This window comes from Urocitellus parryii, chromosome 12 (assembly GCF_045843805.1).
Source record: "Urocitellus parryii isolate mUroPar1 chromosome 12, mUroPar1.hap1, whole genome shotgun sequence".
Classification (NCBI taxonomy): Eukaryota; Metazoa; Chordata; class Mammalia; order Rodentia; family Sciuridae; genus Urocitellus; species Urocitellus parryii.
Genome location: NC_135542.1, coordinates 51410632 through 51432120, shown reverse-complemented (window position 1 = coordinate 51432120; position 21489 = coordinate 51410632). Strand labels below are relative to the sequence as shown.

Here is a 21489-nt window from a genome sequence, read left to right as displayed (position 1 = left end):
CAAGGATGGGGAGATGTCTAAGCTCTTGTTCTCATAGTGTGTTCCAGGATGATAGTAAGAAAATCTGGATCTTCTGAGAAGTCCCAAAAGGGAAAGGAGTGCTCCCCATTAGGCTTCTCCCCAAGGCCCGCAGACCAGTCTGATTAGCCTGAGGCGATCAGTTAGGTGTGTTTGTAGACCCGGACTGGGGACCACGGGGTGGCTGCCCTCTGCCGTAAGGGTTTGTGATAACAGAAGAGCTGGAGCCTGACCCTGGTCTCCATGGACAGCATTTATTAGGCGCCATTCTCAGTGTGAAGACAGATAGGCAGGGGAGCCAAGGGGAGGCCTGGCAGCCACAGCCTGGGGTATTCAGGGCTGCCCGGGTGGGGTGTGGGTGTGGGGACATGTCACCCACACATATTGCATATTCTGTGGCAGTGTGCCCAGGCATAAGGCATTGGGGAAGCAGAAAGACTGCCTGCGGTGTGTGTTGGGTGAGACGGGGAAGTGACATTGGCCTTCCAGTTCCCTGGAAAGGAAAGACCCAGTTGGAGACCAGCAGGCTGCTGTGCTCTGCCCCAGGGTCTTCTGCCTCTTTTTCCACCATCTCTCTGCAACTTTGGTTGTGGTTCCCTCGGGTCTGACGGGACTTGACCCCTCGAGGGCAGGGTCACACAGAGGACAGAGGCAGCTAGCACTGTCCTCCACCCCCAACATAAAAACAGAGGGCACTCTTCTAGGCCTTGGGCCCCACCCCACTTGGCACCAGGGCCAGGTCTTCTACACTGAGATGGGATCACAGACAGGCCGGACTTCTTCCCTCTTGGGGTTCCCAGGGCCTAGAGGACATTGCTGAGGTGGAGCTTGAGGCTGACCATACTTCAGGCCCCTCTCTCCAGCTTCACTGAATGCCAGGGCTGACCTTGCTCAGCAGAGTTGAGGAGCTGACCCTGGAGCAGCATGGGAAGGCCGATCTGTGGAAGGAGAGGTCCCTCACCTCCAGCTTGATGCTGTCCCAGCTACTCTACCAGCTCTAGCTGTGGGGAGAGTAGAGGGCATGCCCCCACCCACCACACTCCACCTGAGCCTCTGAGTTGCAGGTGGGGCAGGCAGAGGGCACAGAGGTCTAAGCCTCCTGCTCGGAGGAGTATTCATGATTTTGGCCATAGCTTATCTGTAGCTACTTGGGACACAGGTACCCACAATGGCTGCTGCGGGGCTAGGGACGATGTCCCAGTAGGACAGCAAAGACAGGCTGTCTTTGCCTCTCTGCCCAATTTCCAACTGCCCAGAGCTGCAGTTCCTGACCTTGACTGCTTACCTTGGTCCCAAGGACTTTCCTGCTTGTAAGCAGGTAGCCCAGAGACAAGGGCCCCTTCAGAGTCCCTGTCTTGGGACAGGAGTAGCAGAAGCTGCGCATCAGCAAGGTCCCTGTCCGGGGCTTGTGGTTGTGGTTTAAGCCTCGGCCGCCCACAGGATGCTGCATGTGTGGGGCAGGAACCTTGCTTCTAAGCTGGAAGGAACATCACTCAGGCTATGACAGGCAAGAGGGTTCTCGTTCCCCTTTGCCTTTTGCTCTCTGTGTCACCTTGGGCAGGACACTTCACCTGTGTCCTCGTCTATGAAATAGAGACAAGAATTCCAGCCCTGGTGAACTATTTGGAGTTTTGTGAGACTCAAATGAATGAATAGACGAGATGGGGTTTGGGGAAGCTAAAAACCCACTCCACAAATTTAAGAGTTGGTAATGAGTAGCAGTAGCAGCCAGGGGTGGCCAGTTGGTGTTCTGTTCTGGATTTCAAGGGCAGTGTGTGGAAGGCTGGAGTCCTCCCCTCCCCCCAGATAATGCACTAGAGGCCACTAGGTCTACCCACCCGAGCCACTGCCCTGCAGCCCAAAGCCCTAGAGCCTTTCCTCCCTTGCTCCCCTCTCCCCCTCCTGCCACCTGCCTATTCTTTCTTTCTGTCCTGCCCTCTGGGGGCTAGCTTTAGGGGCTGCTGAGGTTTCCACTTTCTCCATAAGGTGAAGCCATGCAAAACAACACAGAAGGTAGTGAGAGGCCGGGACACACAGCTGGGGATGAGGGGGTGAGGGGTGGGACTGAGTGGGGGTGACCTGGACAAAGACACCCTGGCTTTTGAAGCCAAGGGAAGGTGGGAGACCCGGCAGGACAGAGGTATAAATAGAGAGATGCAAACCAACGTGGAACACTAAGTCCCCTGGGGAGGTGGGGGTCTGGGTACCAGCAGGGCCTCTGAGGACTGGGGAGCTTCTTAGATTTCCAAAAGGGTTGGGAGGCTCCCTCCTAGCTTCTGCCTTCCCTCTAAGACCCCCCAAGTTTCACATTTCTTGGAATATGCTGGGCTCGGATGGGGGCTCCAGGAGTCCTCAGAGCCCGGTCTCCTGCCGGCTGGTGCGAGCAGGCACAGTTGGAGTTGGGGAGGTGGGGGACAGTGGTGGTGGGGGACTGGGGGCATCCCAAGGACCGAAGGCGGCTGGTGGGGGTGCTCCTGGCCGACCCCCCTCCCCCGTTGCTCTTCGGGTCAGGAGCCCCGGCCCCCACTGGCAGGTGGTCCACGCCCCGCGCGGGGGTTCATACGGAGCTCCTGCGCTTCATGAGGCTGCGGAAGGTGGACAGGCTGTGAAGGCCCGTGGACACCGAGCTGATGGCGGAGCGCTGCGTCCCGCTGCAGAGGCAGCGGTGCGAGTGGGTGTCGCTGTAGCGGCCGCCCACTCCGGGCGAGGAGTGGCTGTGCTCCACGCACGTGTCGGACGTGGACAGGTCCCGCGGGATGATCATGGGGATGGAGTACTGCAGCTTCTCGCGGCTCTTGTACCAGAGGCACGAGCACATGGACTGGAAGTGCAGCACCTCGGCGTACACGTTGCGGAAGCCGCTGCCCCCGGGGGCCGCCGTGGACGAGGCGGTGTCCGTGGTGTGCGCGCTGTCGCCGCCGCCACCGGTGCCACCGCCCAGGCAGCTGAGGCCGCCCAGTCCGCTGCCCGTCTGCCCATTGTGCGTGAGCAGCGCGCGGTGCTCGGCGTCGCGCTTCTCGTCCTCGGCGTTCATGGTCATGAAGCGCAGCACCACGAGATTGAGGAAGGCGCCAATGACCGTGAGGCCCGTGAGGATGTAGACGAAGCTGAAGGCCACGTACTGCGGCTGCGTTTGCAGCGCCTGGTCCTTCTGCAGAGCCACGTAGTCGCCGAAGCCGATGGTGGTGAGCGTGATGAAGCAGTAGTAGTAGGCCTGGAAGAAGGTCCAGTGCTCGTAGTAGGAGAAGGCGGCGGCGCCGATGCACAGCGTGCTGATGCACGAGAAGAAGCCGATGAGCACCATGTTAGCCATGGACACATCGGCGTGCCGCATGCCCAGCCCCTTCTTGGCACGGTGCAGCAGGTACCTCACGAAGGTGTTGATGCGCTCGCCCAGGCTCTGGAACATGACGAGTGTGAGCGGGATGCCCAGCAGCGCGTAGAACATGCAGAACACCTTGCCGCCATCCGTGCTGGGCGCTGCGTGGCCATAGCCTGGGGAGAGCGGGAAGAGGAGAGAAAGCACAGGCTGTGGGGCTGCCTTTCCGGAGAGTCTCCTCCTCCTCGCCTTCCCTCCCCATCCTGCAGATCCTGGGCCTTTCAACCCCTGTGGGCATATCTGCGTCCCTAGTCCCTGAGCCTGTGCAAATAATCTTGTGACAATTTCAGAAGGCAGGTAAGAAGGAAGAAACTAGAAGGGCCCCGTAATTTTTTCCAAGATCACCCTGTTTGGAAGCAGAGCAACCCAGGTCAACCTGGGTCTGACCTCGAATCTGCTTGGCTTCAAAACCCAGGTGGTTTTATGTAGCTGGAGAAGGAGCTGGCTCTCAGAACTGCTGGAAACTGTGTCCAGAGGCAGCTGAGGGAGTGTGAGTACCAGAGTCACTTGAAAACTGGGTTCTAGTTTAGTGCCCCCACCTCCGACATGCTCCCTGAGCTCTTTGGACCTTGACTATGAGGGGAGGTGTTTGGATGAATGGGTTCTGATATCCTGGGATTCACTGTGGAGCGAGGGAAAATGAGGCAGGGACCAGCCTTGGATGATTTCCCTGCTGCCAGCTAAAGCTATGGGAGTGGTAGGCCCCTGGGGCTGCTGGCCCTGCAGTGGCCGATAAAGAGAAAGGAGACCAACTGCCTTGGCCTTCCCAGACAGAGGAGTAAGTGCTCCAGGTCTTTGCAGCTCCCAATCTGGTATTGGGGCCTGGAGTCTTCCCTGGTCTTGGCCCCAAAGTAGGATATGCCCTCATGGGGATATGACATTACCCTTGGCCAAGCAGGAGCTGAGTGTCCTTCCAGGTGTGTTACTGTTACTAACCAGGCAGTCTCTGTAAACCCCACCCCCACCCCCAGTTCTCACAGAGTCGGGAGCCAAGCAGAGGCAAAGCCTCCCTTTGAGCCAACCATTGCCTGGTTACCTGGACAGAAAATGACCCTGGATGGGAACTTAGACACTCTGGAAACAAGTTCGGGCCCTGTCACTAGTGGCTGTGACCTTGGGCAAATTACTCTCCTTTTCTGATTATGTTTTTTTTTTTTATTTGTAAAATGAGGTCCACTGGTCTGAACCTCTGTCTTTCACCAAGCTGTGGAGGTATTGATTTCTTTTATTAATATAATTATGCTAATAAAATAATGCTGGCAGCATTTCCAATTTTGCGTTTTTTCGAAGCCTTAAGAAATCTTAACCAAACTCTTCTTGTTCCATGCAGTCCTCCTGGATTCCTCACAGCCGAAAGTGATTTCTGCTTATTTGACTGGAATTGGTAATGTTCAGCTTTGAACTCTGGGGCCCTGGATGACATACATCTAAACACTACCTTGTGGGGGGTGTCACTGGAAGGCCTGTCATGTTCCTCTCTAACTCCCACCTCCACATTGTCAGCCACATTGCCCCCATGGGGACCCAAAATGCACTTGATGTCTAAATTGCTGGGCAGGGGACTGCACACTTTTGTATCTGATCTGCCCTGACTGTGGAGTGTGTGAGTGTGTGTGTGTGTGTGTGTGTGTGTGTGTGAGAGAGAGAGAGAGAGAGAGAGAGAGAGAAGAGAGAAACCTTTCTAACCTTAGTTTCCATATCTGTAAAATGGGGCTAATGAGTCACCTGCTTTGGGGAGGAATAAGTGAAATAATGTAGGCGGTGCACTTAGCCTAAAGCCTGGTCCATATAAAGTGCTCAATAATGGCTCACTGATGAAGAATGGATGAAGTGCCAGGTGACTCTCACATTTCCAAGACAGCACCAGGTCTGGGGGCAGCTGTGTTCCCGTTAAGCTGGCATCTCTGCCAGCCTAGGGCCATTTGAATCTTAAAGCTCAATGAGGTCTGGGAACAGCTGCTCAGGGTGTGTGAGGTGTGGGGCTGCCCTTAGAATGGGCTCCCCCACCCCCACTGTGGCATCGAGCCAGTGGCTGTGTCCCCTTTGTCAGAGGCCTGGACAACGGAGCTGCTGAGCAGCGGTCCTGGCCCATCCCTGGCCCAGCAGGGTGAGAACAGATTGTGCCCGCCAGCTGGGCCGCAGCAGCCAGACCACAACTCACCTCGACAGCTGTGCAGGTCCCGAGCCAGAGCTGCTGCTTATCCTGTCCTTCAAGTCCCCAAGGCCAGCACTGCACAGGCTAGAGGGCGGGTGCAGCACTGGTGACAAGACTCCACAGGGAGTGGGGAGTGTGGGCCTGGCCCTAGCTGTGTGGTCTTGGGCAAATCCCTTTCCCTCTCTGGGCTTCTTTGCCTTGTAATACTGGGCAGGGGTTGAACTAAAGCTATTAATCCCCGCCCTGGCTGCCTGCTCGAGCTGTACTGGGGAGTAAAGAAGATACTAGGCGTGAAAGTTCTTCGGAACTGGGTATGAAAGTGCTTTGGGATTGTAGAGTGTGCACTGGAACCAGCATGATGGGACCCTGGGGGAGAGTGCCTGAGACCTAGTCCAGGGAGCAGGGCTCTCTGCGGGGTCAGGGTAGGGGACTCCCATCTACCACCAACACCATCCCCGCCTCCTCGCTGGGCGATTGTTCATAGACTGTGACTTCTCTGGGCCCAATGCCTTTTAGGAAACCCAGTGGCCATCTGCCCGGCCCCCTCACTGCCACCTTTGCTCACAGTGCCTGTCCTGCTGCTTGTCTTCACCGCTACTGCCCAGCACCCATTCCCATGGGGCCCAGCATTCGCAGCGACTATCCCCGCCCCCGGCCTCCTCCTGTTGAACTTAGTAACGCTCAAAGCAAGTGACTCACGCAGGCCTGACCAAGGCTCTTACCAGGACAGAGCCACTGCCCTGGCCAGGGGGGCCCTGGCCCGGGTGGGCCTGCCCCTTGGGGTCAGATGTCCCCAAGGGTATCACTTCCCACTGCAGGCCAGGGCTTATCAATCAGAAGCTCTGACTCCTCGGGGACATTGTTAACTTAGTCCTTAGAGCTTCCCAGGAGACCGGCTCCACTTCACAGTTGGGGTCAGGAGGCCTGGAGAGGCCTTGTGAGCTGGCCAAGCCCACCCAGCCGTCCTGACTCAGTGTGCACCCCCGGGGCACTGGAGTCAGTGTGGCAACGTAGGAAGGGTGACCAGAAGGGCGACCGAGGAGCGTCACCCTTGGAGCCTCAGCCTCAGATGCTGACTTGAACAGGACACAACAGGAGGGGGAGGGGAGAGAGATGGCCAGGGACACGGAGGCCTCTCCAAGTATGGGGTCCCAGGTGAGCATGCCCTGCCCCTTTGCCTGTCCCATGTCACTGGGTGAAAGGGCAGGGGATCTGGGAGGACCTGCTGACGTGGGTGCCCAGCTTGGAGAACAGCCAGCCGGGGTGGAGCCACTCCCAGGAGGCCCCGGACTTCTGGGAAGTAGCTGGGAGTTTGGCAAGCCCCATCTGTTGCCAGAAGGTCGGCCGCCCTGGTCCCTGCCCACGTCAGGCTTGGCCTTGCGAGGGAGGGAGTAAGAGGTGTTACCCATCTCCTCCTTGCCCAGCCCTGGCTGAGGGGCTCTGCTGTCCCTCTGGGGCATCCTCTCTCACAGTACCTCCTGGGCTGGGCAGTCAAGATTGACCATGAGACACTTGCTGCTGCCTCTCTGAGTCCTCACCCGGCTGTCTCCCATTCCCTCACTCTGTCTCCCTTCCTTCAACCCACCTTAGATTTAAAGGTTCTCAGAGCCAGACAGGCTCTGAGTGATTGATATTTGGTTCAGTCCTTATATTATACAGATGAGGAAATCAAAGACCAGAGACAGAAAGCTACTTGCCCAAGCTCACACAGCTGGTAAATGATAGAGCCAGGACTATAACCCAGGATACTTGATTCCAAAACCAATATTTTTTTTCCCCTGATCTCTGGCTCATGGGTAACCAGAGTCAGTTCATTCAATTAGGGCCAGCAACTCCAACTTGGGAGCAGCTTAGCTAAGAGATGGCTCTGGAACCTGGCTGGAGAAATAGAAAGTGCCTTGAGGAAGCCAGGTGACTGGACATAAAAATTAATTATATATCTGGGTATGAGAACTCATTATTAGTATAAATATTTGAGGGTAGCGAGAAACTAAGAGATAGGACGGGAACTCCAGGTAGCTGTTCTTTTCCTCCTGGCCTCAGCAAGGAGCTCAGACACTGGCTGTCACCATCTTCTGGGGTCACGCAGAGCCTGAAGGGGTGCATCTACCATCCCCCCTCCCCCGCTGATCCTTCTCGCTCTGAGGCCTGTTTCCTAGTCAGAGCACAACTAGCCACTCTGAGCCCTTGGCAATGGCCTTGGCTGGCCGGGGCTGGGCTGCCTGCTCCCACTGGCCTCAGATGCTGCTGGCCTGCCTGCCTGACCTCCTGCCTCTGGCCTAGCTGGTCACAAGCCCAGGCTGCCACCTGCAGCCTTGGGTGGAGGAAAGCGCCTGGGGCTGGGAGCAGGGACTGCGGGTCTCACCTGCCCCTGACTAACTTCGTGTCGTGGCCAGTGCCTTCCCCTCTCTGGGCCTCAGTTCCCCTCATCTCAGTGTCATGGGCAGAGAGGAGGCTCCCACCTTCTCTCATGCTATCAATGCCTCGTGTTATCTTCTCTGTTCCCCTACCCATTTGCAGAGCCAAGATTGAAATGAAAAAAGTTTCATTAATGAAGTACCATGTGTTAATCAGTATGGTGTTGATACTACGTAGAGCAGACACTGAATACATGATTATTAAAGCCATAATGTATTTCTCCATCAAAATTAATTAAGAACACATCTGCTTATAGAACATCTGATTGGCATGGGATAATAATAATGATTCCATGAGACTGACTGACTTAATTAATTGTTATATGTTTGAAATACTGAAAATAAGGAGGGGATCTCCGTAGTTTGGTAAGGTAAATAAGAGCCCAGGCTTTGAAGCTAAATAGCTTTTTAACCTTGGCCAAGTTTCTTAATTCTCTGTGCCTCAGTTTCCCCACTTATAAAATGGCCATAATAATATATGTACCTCATAGAGTTCCTGGGGGGATTTACAAGCAGACTTAAAATGCTTAGGGCATTGGGATCCATAGATATTAATTATTAATAACATCAACAACCCCCAATCAGTCTTTCCCAAGGATAATTCTCTGAAATATCAGTTCCATGGGATGTTAATAACTGTTGGTTGAGAAAAGGGTTGCTTGGTTAAATTAAATTGGGGAAATGCCGGATTAAAGAGGATTTGTCATTTGATTTAAGTGTAGGCTGTGTCAGCGCCAGCCATGTGTTAATGTGCAAGGCCAGTGGAAGCCGGGGGAAGCTGCTAAATTTCCTACGTATTTGATCACGGAGAATTATCCTCACAGTGCATATTGCTGAACAAGCATTCTTTGGAGCACAGTTTGGGAAACACTCTTCCTTCACATCCAGAGCCTGTAGGGTCCTTCTTCCCATTTCTGACTTTGAGATCTGACTCTGATCTCCATCTCGGGGTGGATTAGAAACACAGTGCTTGGCGGTGCCCGGCCATATCCTGTCTCCCTGCAGACCTAGTTATCTAATGTAAATATGGCCCTGGCTGGGCTCATGTTTGTCCTGAGGGAAGATGGATGAGGTGACCTATGGCCTGAGACACCCAAAGGCTTTGAATTCTGGACTGATGCTGGAAATGGGGGAAGGGCCTGGCTTTGGGGTGCTGCCTGGGCCCTGTGGGGCAGCCAGCAAGGAGCGGGGGACTCCAGGGAGGAGAGGAGGGTTGGGCTCATCTGCGGTAGGGCAGAGGGCAGCCAGGCCTGAGCTGAGTGTCACCTAGGAAGGGACTTCGAGTGCTCTGCCTCCTCAGGGACAGACAGAGGCATGGAGCAGAGCTGCCTTTAGTCTGGAGATGGCATCATTGTGGAGCTGGGAGGTGGGACTGGGGGCTCCTAGGTAGCCTGATTGGTGTGTTAAAGGGGGTGAGGGAAGGCATCGGGCACAGGAGCTCAGGCCTCTTGGAGGCAGAGGGCAGGGCTGCTGGTCTGGGGCATTGGGAGGGGGGGAGCGCAGGTGCTCTCCCTCCCTCTTGGAAGATCTGGTTCAGGAACCTGCTGGAATCTTTCTCCCAGGGCTGCAAGTCCCCTCAGAGTTCCACACAGGGCCTGTAGGGGGCAGTTGCTCAGGAAATGTTGTTCAACCCCAAAGGCCAAGGTTTTGGAGGACTTTGCAGTCTGAAATGGCAGAGAGTAAACCTCCCGGCAGACACCCAGAGGGGGAGGGGAGGTGGTCATCAGCAGGAGGTCCTTTGGTGACTCATAGTTCCTGCTCTTGCTTTGGTACCCTGTCCCCTTCAACTTTAAGACCTTAGAAGGACCCCCCCTCCCCCATGGCTTGGCCAAACCCAGAGCTGGGCCTGGGAAACCACAGAGCCTCCTGAGTTGGGGTGGGGGTGGGGACCAGCGTGCAGAACTGGGTCTGGAGTTTGTCGCCCTCCAGGCCAGAGCTCCCAGGAAGGACAGCTCTGAAGCCCAGCACCCGTCCCCTCGCTCAGCCCTGCCCCTTCCCAAGGCCTCTCTTCCCATCTCCTCTCATCTCCTCTCGTGGCTCTTCCCCTCACTCCAAACCAGCTTGTCTGTCCCTGCCCCTTCCTTCCTCCCGGATCTCATTCTCTCTCTCCTTAGCTCTCTCCCATCCGCAGGTGCCCCCTTACTGATTGGGGGGCCTCTGGTGTAGGACAGTCTCAAGGCCCCCAGCCCCCACCTTCCCTGGGCCCACGTGGAGTGGGGGAAGCTGAGAGGGAGGGTGCTGGTGTCATGGAAAATCCCTGCGGCAGCCAAGGTCAGTGTTTGCAGACACAGCCTGGCCTGGAGCCAGGCCTCCCTCCTGGGCCAGCTCCCTCGGGCCTGTCCCAGAGGCCGGCTTTGTGCAGGGACCTCAGAGGCACTCAGAGCTGCTTTGGGTGCCTGCCACAGGGACCTCAGCAGCGATCAGTGCTGGAGTATGGAGACGGTACAGTTCAACTTGCCCATTTTATAGATAGGTAAACCAAGGCTCAGAGAGGAACAGGGACCAGCCCCTGGTCACAGCAAGTTGGTGATGAGCAAAGGCTGGGTTGCAGGACCTCTGTTCTCTTTGACTGACCCATGCTGTGAAGGAGAGCCTTCTATAATCTGTTCTACTAGGCCAAGGAATAGGGAAGGCTGGGTTTAAAATGTCCATGAACTCAAGGCTAGTTTGAGGTTAGGCTAGACTCAAGGTCAGTGATGTGGCCAGGAGAAGTAGACCAGATGATCAAACCAAGGTGACCTCAAAACATTTCCCATCTGGGAGTAAATCACATGAACCCTTTCAGTGGAAGCACTTTGAGAACTTCAAAGTCCCATCTAAAGCCCAGGTTAGCACTGCCCATATTATTCAAATGTGTGGTAAAGTTGATCAGTTTTTAGGTGGGGTCTGAGATGAACAGAGGAGGGCTGGAGGTGAAGAACTTCAGGGTGTCAGGAGGGCTTCATGGAGGAGGGTGCATTTTCCCTGAGCTCCAAGGGGCTGATGGGAGATGCAGGACTGACAGGGAAACTGCTGCGAACCGGACACCTATTGGTAGGGGCAGAGAAAACAGGCAGGGGTATTTTCATATGTCGGGCTGGGGGGGACCTGCAGGATCTCAGAACGGCAGCTTCCTGGTGCGCGAGAGCCTTACAAATGCATCTATCAGGGGACCCTGCGGTGCCACTTCTAGGAATCTCTGCTGGGAAAAAAACCAGAGATGGGAACAGAGATTTATGAACAAGGATGTTTATAGCAGCATTTTCATTGTGAAAAATTGTAAACAGTCCAAATGTTCACCAATAGGGTTTGGTTAAACATATTAAGGTATATTTATGGGGCAGAATATTATGCAGCCATTAAAGTGCTGTTCCTGAGGAGTCTCTTAATTACATAGAAAACCTCATATCACGTTAAAGATGGGAGGCACAACCCCTTCTGTATGGTGGGACCCCATACTAACTATATGCATATAAAAAATGTATGTATACATGCATACCCGCAGCAGAAGGAGCTAGGAGGAAATATCCTAAAAGCTCATGGAGTTTATCCTGAATAATGGGCTCATGATTAATTTTAATTTTCTTTTTATACTTTCTATGTTTTGCAAAAATTTTATTACTTTTATAAATAGAAGATGATGAATATTATAAACCTAACAACAATACAAATCTTCCTACTGGAGCAAGAAGTTCTGTTGAAAAGTGAAGGTCATTGAGGAGGGAGAGGGCTCAAATTTGAGGAGCTTTGAAAGGCAGGTTCAGGGTAGAAATCTTACCTGGAAGGCAATGGGAGCCATTGACAGCTCCCGAGTAAGGGAAGTAGGTGCTCAAAGAGGTGCTGAGATGAATGACATGGCACCCCTGGGTGGGGGCAGGACGATTCATTAGGGGACCTTGGCATGGCCCAGTTGTCAAGGGCCCGGGTGTAAGCTAGACAGAAGTAGAGAATTCAAGAGTTCAGGTGGGGAGAGTGGGGGGCGGGTGGGGAAAGGTAAAGAGAGAAGAGAGGAAGGGAAGAGACGGGAGAGAGAGCACACAGTGTGGGGGACACCTGCTGATGTGGTGGCACAGGCCTGTCATAGCAGTGACTTGGGAGGCTGAGGCAGGAGGATCACAAGTCCAAGGCTAGCCTCAGGAAATTAGTGAAACCCTGTTTTCAATTAAAAATAAAAAGGACTGGGGATGTAGCTCAATAGTAAAGTGTCCCTGGATTCAATCCCCGATACCAAAAAACCAAAACAAAACACCAACCCACAAAAACCAAACAAAATCCCAAACCCCCAAACAAAAACCAGTGTTTGGGATGCCCTTGTACTTATGAGTGAAACTCCCAGCTCTCTGGGTGGAATTTTTTTGTCTCTTTTGTTCACTGGTATGTCCCCCACACATAGAAGAGTGCTTGGCTTAGAGCCGGTGCTTGATAAATCTCTGCTGATTTATTGAATTAGGGGGAGGTGGGCATCCCAGATGGACCCGATGTTTGAATGGGATGGAAACAGGGAGGATGAATGGAATGCGAAGCCCCAGAGGGAAGTGGGCAGGAACACACTGCAGGGCAGGATCCTGGGAAGGACGCTGACCTTGGGCCTTTGGGATCTGCCCTAGGGCATGGTGTCACGGCCCAGACCTGTGTCTTGTATGTCCTTATGACCAGTTGTACATGGTATCTTTTTTTTTTGTTTTTGATATTTATTTATTTATTTATTTATTTATATGCGGTGCTGAGAATCAAACCCAGCGCCTCACACATGCCAGGCAAGTGCGCTACCGTTGATCCCCAGCCCCAGCCCTGGACAGGGTATCTTTGAGTTCAGAACAACAAATTCAGATTTGATGTAGTGCAGTTTTAATTAAATAAATCTGCCGGGGACAGCCAGGCATTGAGAAGGAATTCTACAGCCCAATATAAAGTGGACTTGCCACAGTGGACAGCCTGGGTAGGGGTCCAGAGCCTGGACGCCTGAAATCTCACCACAGGGTCACAGGGAGGTGATGGTGCACAGGAGTTGAAGAGAACCCAACTGGGAGTCAAGATGCCCTGTGTGTGCCCATCCTCACTTTGCCTCTGTCTTGCTATAGAACAGAGGTCAGCAAACCATTTTAAATAAAGGGCCTGACAGTAAATGTTTTGGGTTTCCCAGGCCATATGATAGTGTCTCACAACTACTCAAATTGCCACTGGATCAAGGAAGCAGCCATAGAGGCTATGTAAACAAATGGACATGGCCTTATTCTAATAAAACTTTATTAACAAAAATAAACAGTGGGCCAGATTCAGCCTCAGGCCCTAGTTGGCCTAGTTCTCTTACCTATAGATGGGATATTAGATTACAAGTTCCCCAAGGTCTCTCTGGAAAGTTATATTTAGTATTTAATAAATTGTTAGCTCCTCCATGTCCCATGCACATGGGAGAGGGGTGAGTTTTGAGGAGGGCCAAGAGCCCAAACCTGTCTGTGGGATTGGTCCTCATAGCTCTTGGGAGGACCCATTTCCACATTATGGATACTTATGTTCTTTTCCTACCTGACACACTCCTATTCCTCCATCAAAACACACCTCAAAAGCCACCCCCTCTGGGAAGCCTTCCCTGAGCTCACCCATCTAAATAAATCAGTGCTCCTGGGGCCCTTTGATCATTACTCATCATCCTTCAAACATTCATCCATTCATCTTGCCAACATTTTTGAGTCTTTCCTATGTACTGTGCTCTAAGTAGAGCAGTAATCATTCCTCGTATTTCCTCCACACCAGCCTCCATCACTTACAAAGCAGTTTCTGTGCATTCCGCTGTTGAAGTTTGCACGGAAGGCCTACACAGGAGGTGTTATTTTTACCCTGTTCTATGGATGTGGAAAATTGAGTCTCAGAGCGACATTTTTTTTTTTTTAATCTCAGGCCACAAATACTGAAAGTTAACTTGAAATGCAAAGACGGTCCTCCTTCCCCTGTTCTTGGCTGCTCTAGGACCCTTAGCCCTGGGATGGAAGTCAGAAAACCTGCGGTCGGGTTCCAGCTGTGCCACTGTGTGAGTGATCACAGGCAAAACCCTGCCCCGCTCCTGGTCTTGAAGAGGTTGGAGGAGATGTCCTTGGGGCCCATCAGCATTCTAGGATTCTGGGTGGTCATGGGTGCTGCCACCTGTCCCCTACCAACAGTGGAGAGAGAAGTAGAGTCAGTGGGAGGGTCAGTCAAGGGCCCCTGGGCCTGTCGGATGCTCAAGCAATGCACTGGGCCTTTGGGTGCACATTGGACCATGGTTCTGGTTGGCATTGATGAGATGCCATGGAGTCAGTGAGGGCCTTGGGAGGGTCTGATCAACCTTCCCCCAGCTGAAGCAGAGGGGCAGCTGGAGTTTCAGCTTCAAAACTGACCCCTTGATCCATCTCAAGACAACCTCCCCACACTGCCTGAGGTGCCCAGGGCCAAGGTTGGCCAGGGCACTTGGACAATCTTGTCGGCCTCAGGTTTTCCCTATTGCCTGCCCAGCCCCTCCTTCTGATCCTGGACCCTGCCTCCTGGGGCCTTGAGTTTCTGCTTCCTTTTGCTTCTTCAGTGACTGATGTGTCTGAGTTTGATCTCCTGTTGGTCTTTCTGGCCTCTGAGCCTTCTGTGGGTGGGGTTGGCTTCTACTTCTCAGCTGCTCAATACCTGGCGTACAGTAGCAGTAGTGGTGGTGGTGGTGGTTAAGGTAGGAAAGCTCATGGTTATTAAGCATGTGTCAGTAAATGCTTGGTGCCTCAGTGTCTGTCAGGCACCGTGCTAAGTGCTTTACACATGATTTAATCTTCATGGAAATTTTATTTTATTTTATTTTTTAATATTTATTTTTTAGTTTTCGGCAGACACAACATCTTTGTTTTGTATATGGTGCTGAGGATAGAACCCGGGCTGCACGCATGCCAGGTGAGCGCGCTACCGCTTGAGCCACATCCCCAGCCCCACGGAAATTTTATGACAGAGGCATTATCTCCACTTTACAGATGAGAAAACTGAGGCACAGTTAGCTTTCATAACTCACTCAAGCCCACATGGCTGGTGAATGGCTGAGTGCAAGTCCTTGTTTGGGCCTGTCATCATGGACAACCCTACCAACATCAGCAGAGAGTGGCTGAATTCTGAATCCTGGGTTTCCATCGATAGAGACTGAGCTGAAGGGCTGAATAACTCAGACAAGGCCACACAGGCATATGGCAGAACCAAGCCTTCCTAGGCCAAGTCCTGTTCTCTTTCTTTTTCATCTCAGTGGCCTCCTGGGCCTCTGGACTGAGGTCAGGGATCAGGCTCATCTGAGCATGACCTTCAAGAATCACTGCTCTTAAGGCTGTCCTGGGAAAGGGGTGACATGGGGTGGGTGAGTGGTGGGAGGCAGGTACTTTCCACTTCCATTCCCCCAGCCCCTTCCTACAGTGGCAGGGCCTGAGAGTGCACTGGGACTCCTTCACTGGTCTGAGCCAGATGGCAGGAGGTGGCAGGCTGAGGCTGCCACAGGCTGTCAGGGAATTCATGGCTGGCCCTGGAAGAAGACAGCCAGCTCTGGCAGAGAGGGTTATGGTGCCCAGGGAGGCTGAGCAGAGAGCAGGGACCCCTGGAGCTGAAGGGCTCAGGTTTTGGACAATCTGTAACGCATGACTGTCCAAGTGTACCAGCTGGAAAGTCAGTGAGACAAACATGACTTTGTTCCTTCTGAGCTTGTCTTAATTAATAAATAGAGCCAACATTTCCTAAGCACCTACCACTTTGTGCCAGGTGCTAGGCTAAGGGCTGAGACCGGATAGCTGGGACTGGCCTTTTGGGAACAGACACCAGCCAGTGGACAGGTGGGAGAAGCCCCAAAGTGGAGATTTGCCCCCGCATGTGCTGAATCTATGTGGGAGCTGGAGGTGAGTGGCACTAGGTGAAGATGGGACTGGAAACCAGCAAGGTGAAAACAGGTGCACAAATGTGCCAGCCTCTGTGGCTGGGAGCCTGGCATGCTCTGCTCCCAGCAGCCTCCAGAGATGGCCCTGGACATCATTTAGGGTCAATGTGAACACCTGGTTGGTGTATCAAAGCCTCTGGGCCCTGGATGTAACTACAAATTGGATCAAGTTCAATGTCTGAGGCCATACTCTCTTTCCCCTTTCCTTCCGTGTTGTTTGTTTGGTTGGTTTCACCATTTACTGTTTGTACAAAATCCACTTGATTTTGGAACAGTTTTGGATTTACAGAATTATGGCCAAGACCTCCCTTCCGCGTTGGAACCTCAGCAGCTCTCCTGCACTGGCTGCTGTGTGCGCCTCCTTCCCGCCATCACCTTCTCTTAGGAAGCCTTCCTCCTACTCTGGGTCCCTGAGCGTCCCCTTCTGCCAACTGCCCACGTAGCATCCTTCTCTGCCACACACTTGGCCTCTCTTGGCGACGTTGGCCGACATAGCATCACAGCAAAGTCTCCATGAGCAACGCTCCTTCTAGTCCAATCTGCATGTGCAGTGTGGGGGGCCAGCTGGCCCCTAGCACGGTGGGCGTTTCTCACCTCTGGACTTCCCCCCATGCCAGCTAAGTCTGGGGCTGCCAGTGAGAATGCAGATGATGGGTGTAACAAGGAAGGGAAGATCAAGGGAGGGCATCCACACACCAGAACAGACACGGGCCTCCTCTGCTCTTAGTGTGTCTACTAATAATAGCAGCAGTGTCAAGTAGGCCAGGCATCCTGTCAATTGTCTCTGCTTCTCACCGTGACCCTCCAGGTGGGCATTACTAGCTCCAGTTTGAAGAGGAAACCAGGGTCCAGAGAAGGGCAATACTACTGGCCCAAGGTCATCAGGCATAAATGGATGAATCTAGAATTTAACCTAGGTCTTTTGGCCTTCAAAATCAGGTGCTTTCAGAGTTCTGACCACCTAAGGTGTCCCTGGGACCATCCACCTTGTCCAGAGATTAACAATAGCACATGCCTAGCGGCTAGGAGACCTGGGCCTGGGTCTCCTGACACCAAACCTGCTGCTTCTACCATCCACACTGCCTCCGTGGTCCCATCTCCTACTAGGTAGCTGTGTGACCTTGGGGTAAGAAATATAGTATGCAAAATACCCCCACACTCCACTACTATAACCCCCTCAGGGCAGGACCTGGTCTTACAGTCTTGGCACCCTCCATTTGAGGATATAGGATGCTATTCTGGCCAAAAACCTTTTCTCCTCAGCCTCATTCCTGTTCTCTGCCAGCTGATGGACCCAGTGGTTGGATGGATGGCCAGTCCCTTCTGTCCAGAGAGCAGCCCCTGAAGCCTCTCTTTGGAGACCACCAGAAGGCTTCAGTATGGCCCTGAGTCAGAAAGCACAGGAGAAGAGAGAAAGCCGGAGGGCAGGTGCCAGGGCTCCAAGGAGGCTGTCGACGAGCACATGTGAGGTATGCCTGGCCCTGCCTACCTCTTTGGATTGGTCCTTCTTACTGCAATACATCAAGGACGGGCATAGGTAGCCTCTTCCTTGTCCGAGCCATAGTGGACCAAAGACAGTGGTCAAGTCACCCTGTACCTTGTCATCCTGGCCCAGATCACAGTGGATTGGACTAGCATGGGACACCTGACCCAAGAGGACCCAAGCTGCTGGCTCGCCTGAGCCACTCAGGTTCTGTCACTCTGAGTCACAGTCACATGCAACTCAGAGTTACAGAGGAAGGAAAGCCAGAGAGCGATCAAGCAAAGCAGAGACAGGAGTAATGCAGCCAGAGAGGCTGGGAAGGAGAGGCCTGTGCTTCTGGCTGCTGACCTTTGACACTGGCTAAGTGGCATTGTTTCCTTTTATAAGTCCTCTTATTTGTTCTGGTCCAAAGGGGCACTGTGCCCTGGCGAGGCCCCAGCCATGCCAGATGGAGGGCCCAGCTCTATGCTCTGCATCCCAACAAACCCCACATGGTGAGCTGTGTAGCAGGAGGGCCCTGGTTGGGTTCTAGGAGACCCACATGGGCAGCACTCTACAGTGGTCAGGGGCATGGTAGCCCTGTGCAGCCCACTGGCAGAGATGATATCCATTCAACACTTGGGGACATGAAGTCTGGCAAGTCAACATCTCATTCACAGATGCAGTTCCAGAGCTGGGCCTGGGTCTCCTAATACCAGATCTGCTGCTTCTCCTACCACCCATACCACCTCCCTGGTCCCACCTCTTACCAGGTAGCTGGATGACCTTGGGGTAAGAAATGTAATATGGAAAGTGCCTAAAACAAGATTTGGTATGTGGGGGCTCAAGAAGCAGGGGCTGTTATTACTATATCTTCATGGTTTTCCAGCCTAGTGCTGAGCTGCCACTCATCACTCAGAAACTTTAGTTCCCCACAATCAGTTGTGGGGAGGGGCCTGGTCCAGCACACAGGCTGTACATCTGCAACCCAACCCACCCCAGCTTGGCCTGCTCCTTCCCAACGCCCCCAACACTCCAGCTCCTGCTGTTCCAAGAGCTTCCCACCTTGTGCCAGCTTCTCCTCTGAGCACTTGCTCACGGGCTTGCTGTTGCTTGGAGTTCCCTTCTGCTTCTCCTCTGCCCTCTGTGGACAGGTCTGGGTCTGCCTCGTCTGGCACACTTTTCCTTGTCCCCTAGCTGGGAGAAGGACACCTTCTGTGCTTGTCACTCTGCCTGGCCCTGGGTTGAACTTGGAGGTGGGTCTTTCTCCTGCTGGCCCGCCTTGCCCTGTGCCCATAGTGGAAACCTTGCAGATGTGTGAAACTGGTCTTGATGGATGGCTCGGGTGAGGTGGGGAGGCCTTGGAGCATGGTGGCCCCATCTCCATCACCTGCTCCTCACTCTCCTTCCTGGTCATGGCTAGTGGCCCAGACAGCTCTGGCCTGGCAGGGAGTTTGGGAGCAGATGCCAGGAGATGTGAAGGAAGGCTTTTCTTAGGCTCAGCACCCTCCCCAGGGCTCAGGAGCTCAGATGGTGAAGGTTGGCATCGTGCCCGCGAGGAGAGGGACTCCAGGCAACAGGGACTTCAGACTTGAGGCAGCTGCTGGGACCTTGACTCCTTTGAGCAAGCCTGTAGACATGGGGTCCCACCTCCGACACACATGGGCAGGTGCATTCTCTCTCTCTCTCCTTCTCTCTCTCCCTGACACACATGCATGCACACATACTCCAACATCCTGCCCACTTCTCCGAAGACTCCTGGCAGAGCTCAGTCTACCATCCAAGGCAGAAGGCAAGAACCTGCTGGGCTGTAGAGTACACAGTCCCAGGAAGCAGAAAAGCCTATAGTGCAATGAGGGAGTGAGGGCCCCTCTCAGAACCTGGCCCCTGGGTCCCCACTCTTCCTGCAAGTTTTGGGCCCTGAAAGCTCTGGGTCCCTCTGCCCTCCTCCAGCCCAAAGGGATGCAGACTCTTCTCAGAGATTAAGATTCCATCACTGTCTGTGAAACCACGCTTCAACCCTGGGCCCTGTTGGAAATGTTCTTTATACAGAATCAAGTGACCAAGGTTTCAGCCATTCCTGGTCGGCATCCTTGGGGACGCTGCCCTTCATACAGAGACCGGGAGGCAGACACCCCTCTGCTTCCCAATGACCTCTGCCAGGCCACTTGCCTTCCCAGCTCTTCAGCCACACTGCTTCTCACCGGCCACAGTCAGACAACAGGTGGGCCCAGCCAGGGTCGAATACGAGAGTGACTTCCCGACTCCTGTGGCTTATAGAGGCTGCCCATTTATGCATTGGTGCCCTTAGCTTGTGTTTTATGGTGCCAAGAGCTCCAAGCTCAGCAACCTCTCCAGAGACCCAGGCAGCCTCCCTGGGTCCCAGGCGGCCTTCCCAGGACCAGCTCTCTCTAGTCACTGCTTACAGTACTGTCTGCCTCCCCTCCTCCTCCCAGCCCCACCGGCAATGTAGAATCCAGGCAGGCTGGCTTTCTCTGCACTTGACTTTATTCAAATGATTAAATGCCTCTGTCACTGGTCCTCCTCCCCAATTCAAAACAATACTCGCTAACATTTACACAGCGCTTACTACGTGCCAGGCACCGCTCTGAGTAAGCTGATATATGCACCTCGTTTAATCCTCAAACAACCCTATTCAGTAGGGACTATTATTATCCCCATTTAAAGACGTAGGAACTGAGCCACAGAGAGGTCAAGTACTTGTTCAAGGTCACACAGTAAGCACATGGCAGAGCTGGGCTCTCCCCAGTACTGTCCCTAACTGTTTCCATGTGAGTTTGGCCAGTAGGGAAATGCAAAGGCAGGTCTCTGGGTAGGTGGGGAGGGATGAATGAGAGCAGAGGAGCTCTCACAGATGGGGGAGTCACTCTTCCAGGGAAGAAGATGAGCCTGGGAGGGGTCTCGTGGGAGAGTGGGAGGCAGCCTGGTCTATGGGAGTTAATCATGTTCCCTATGCTTGCGCACCATTTCCGTTTGTGGTTCACTCTTGAGTGTTTTGACAAAGAGTGAGGCAAGTGTCACTATTGCTCATCTCAGTGAGAAACGAGGAGGCTGAGCTCCCACGGGAAGGTGACTCGGTCAAGGTCATGTAATGTCTGACAGGTGACCTTCCCAGGGCCTTCTGCTGTGGGCCTACCTGCTGCCCCAGGCTGGGGCCCTGGCTTCTGCATAGCAGGAACCTTCTTTGAGCCATCCAGAGAGGGGCTGGGTAACTCTGGTCCTTAGGAGGGGACCCTGGGGAAAGGGGCCCATCTTGCCCTGCTCATTCCTGGTCCTAACTGGAACAGGCACCTGGGAAGGGCAGCTGGCCAGGCACGTGCCACTGTTACTTTAAAAATAAACCGTGGAAGAATGAAGCTTAAAAATAACCCTGGAGATGTGTGAGGAACTAATTACTACTGCAGTCCCCTGTCAGGACTGCAGGGTGCAGCTGGGCCTCCATGGTATCTGGGTGTTGAGTCCCCTCTGCTTGTCTCTTCCAGTTGGAAGCCAGGTATCCAGCCCTGCCAGGGTAGCTGGTGGCAGATGGGGGTCTCACAACCCCAAGAGTCAGAGCCAGAGGCATCTCTTGGCATCCAGGGTGACATTCCTCAACTCAGAGATCAGGACATGAGGCAGGATAGACAGGATGTGACCAGGCAGGGCAGGGCAGGGCAGCATTGGGCCTGCAGAGAGCTCAGGTCCCCTAGCTCCTACCAGATTTTTCTCTCTTGACCCCACATTGTTTCTGGGTGTCTTCCCACCACGACTTCCCACTGCAATTGCCTTGGCTCCAAAAGAAACTCTGAGGTCCTGAGCCCCCACCTTCTCCAATGCTCTGCCTGCCACTTCTCAGCTACAACATTCTCTTGAGAAGGACTTTGAGGTCCTTGATCCACCTGGATGACTACAGAGGCCCTCTGGCTTCCCACTCCTGGCTGCCTCCAGACTCAGTGCTCAGTGCTGGGCTGGAGCTGGACCGAAGCTTAGCCAGACCCTCTTCTCCAGAGAGCAGGCGGGGAGCTGGGTAACACTCCTGTCCTGCAGGCCCAGGTTCCCTCAAGGCTCTTGGAAGCTTATGCAGCCCCCATCTTTGGCAGAGATTACGGGAACATCCTGCAGCAGCAGGGAGGGCAGGACGTGGGGGCCCAGCTGAAG

General features: G+C 53.7%; 1 protein-coding gene across 1 annotated transcript in view; it reads right to left on the bottom strand.

The window, feature by feature from the left end:
• Positions 1-284: 284 nt before the first annotated feature.
• Kcnk3 (potassium two pore domain channel subfamily K member 3) overlaps positions 285-21489 on the bottom strand; it is a 35847-nt gene continuing 14642 nt past the window's right edge. The window contains exon 2 of the mRNA XM_026414215.2: positions 285-3513. Within this exon, the coding sequence (XP_026270000.1) occupies positions 2576-3513 (938 nt within the window). The 3' untranslated portion in view covers positions 285-2575. The remainder of the gene's footprint in view (positions 3514-21489) is intronic.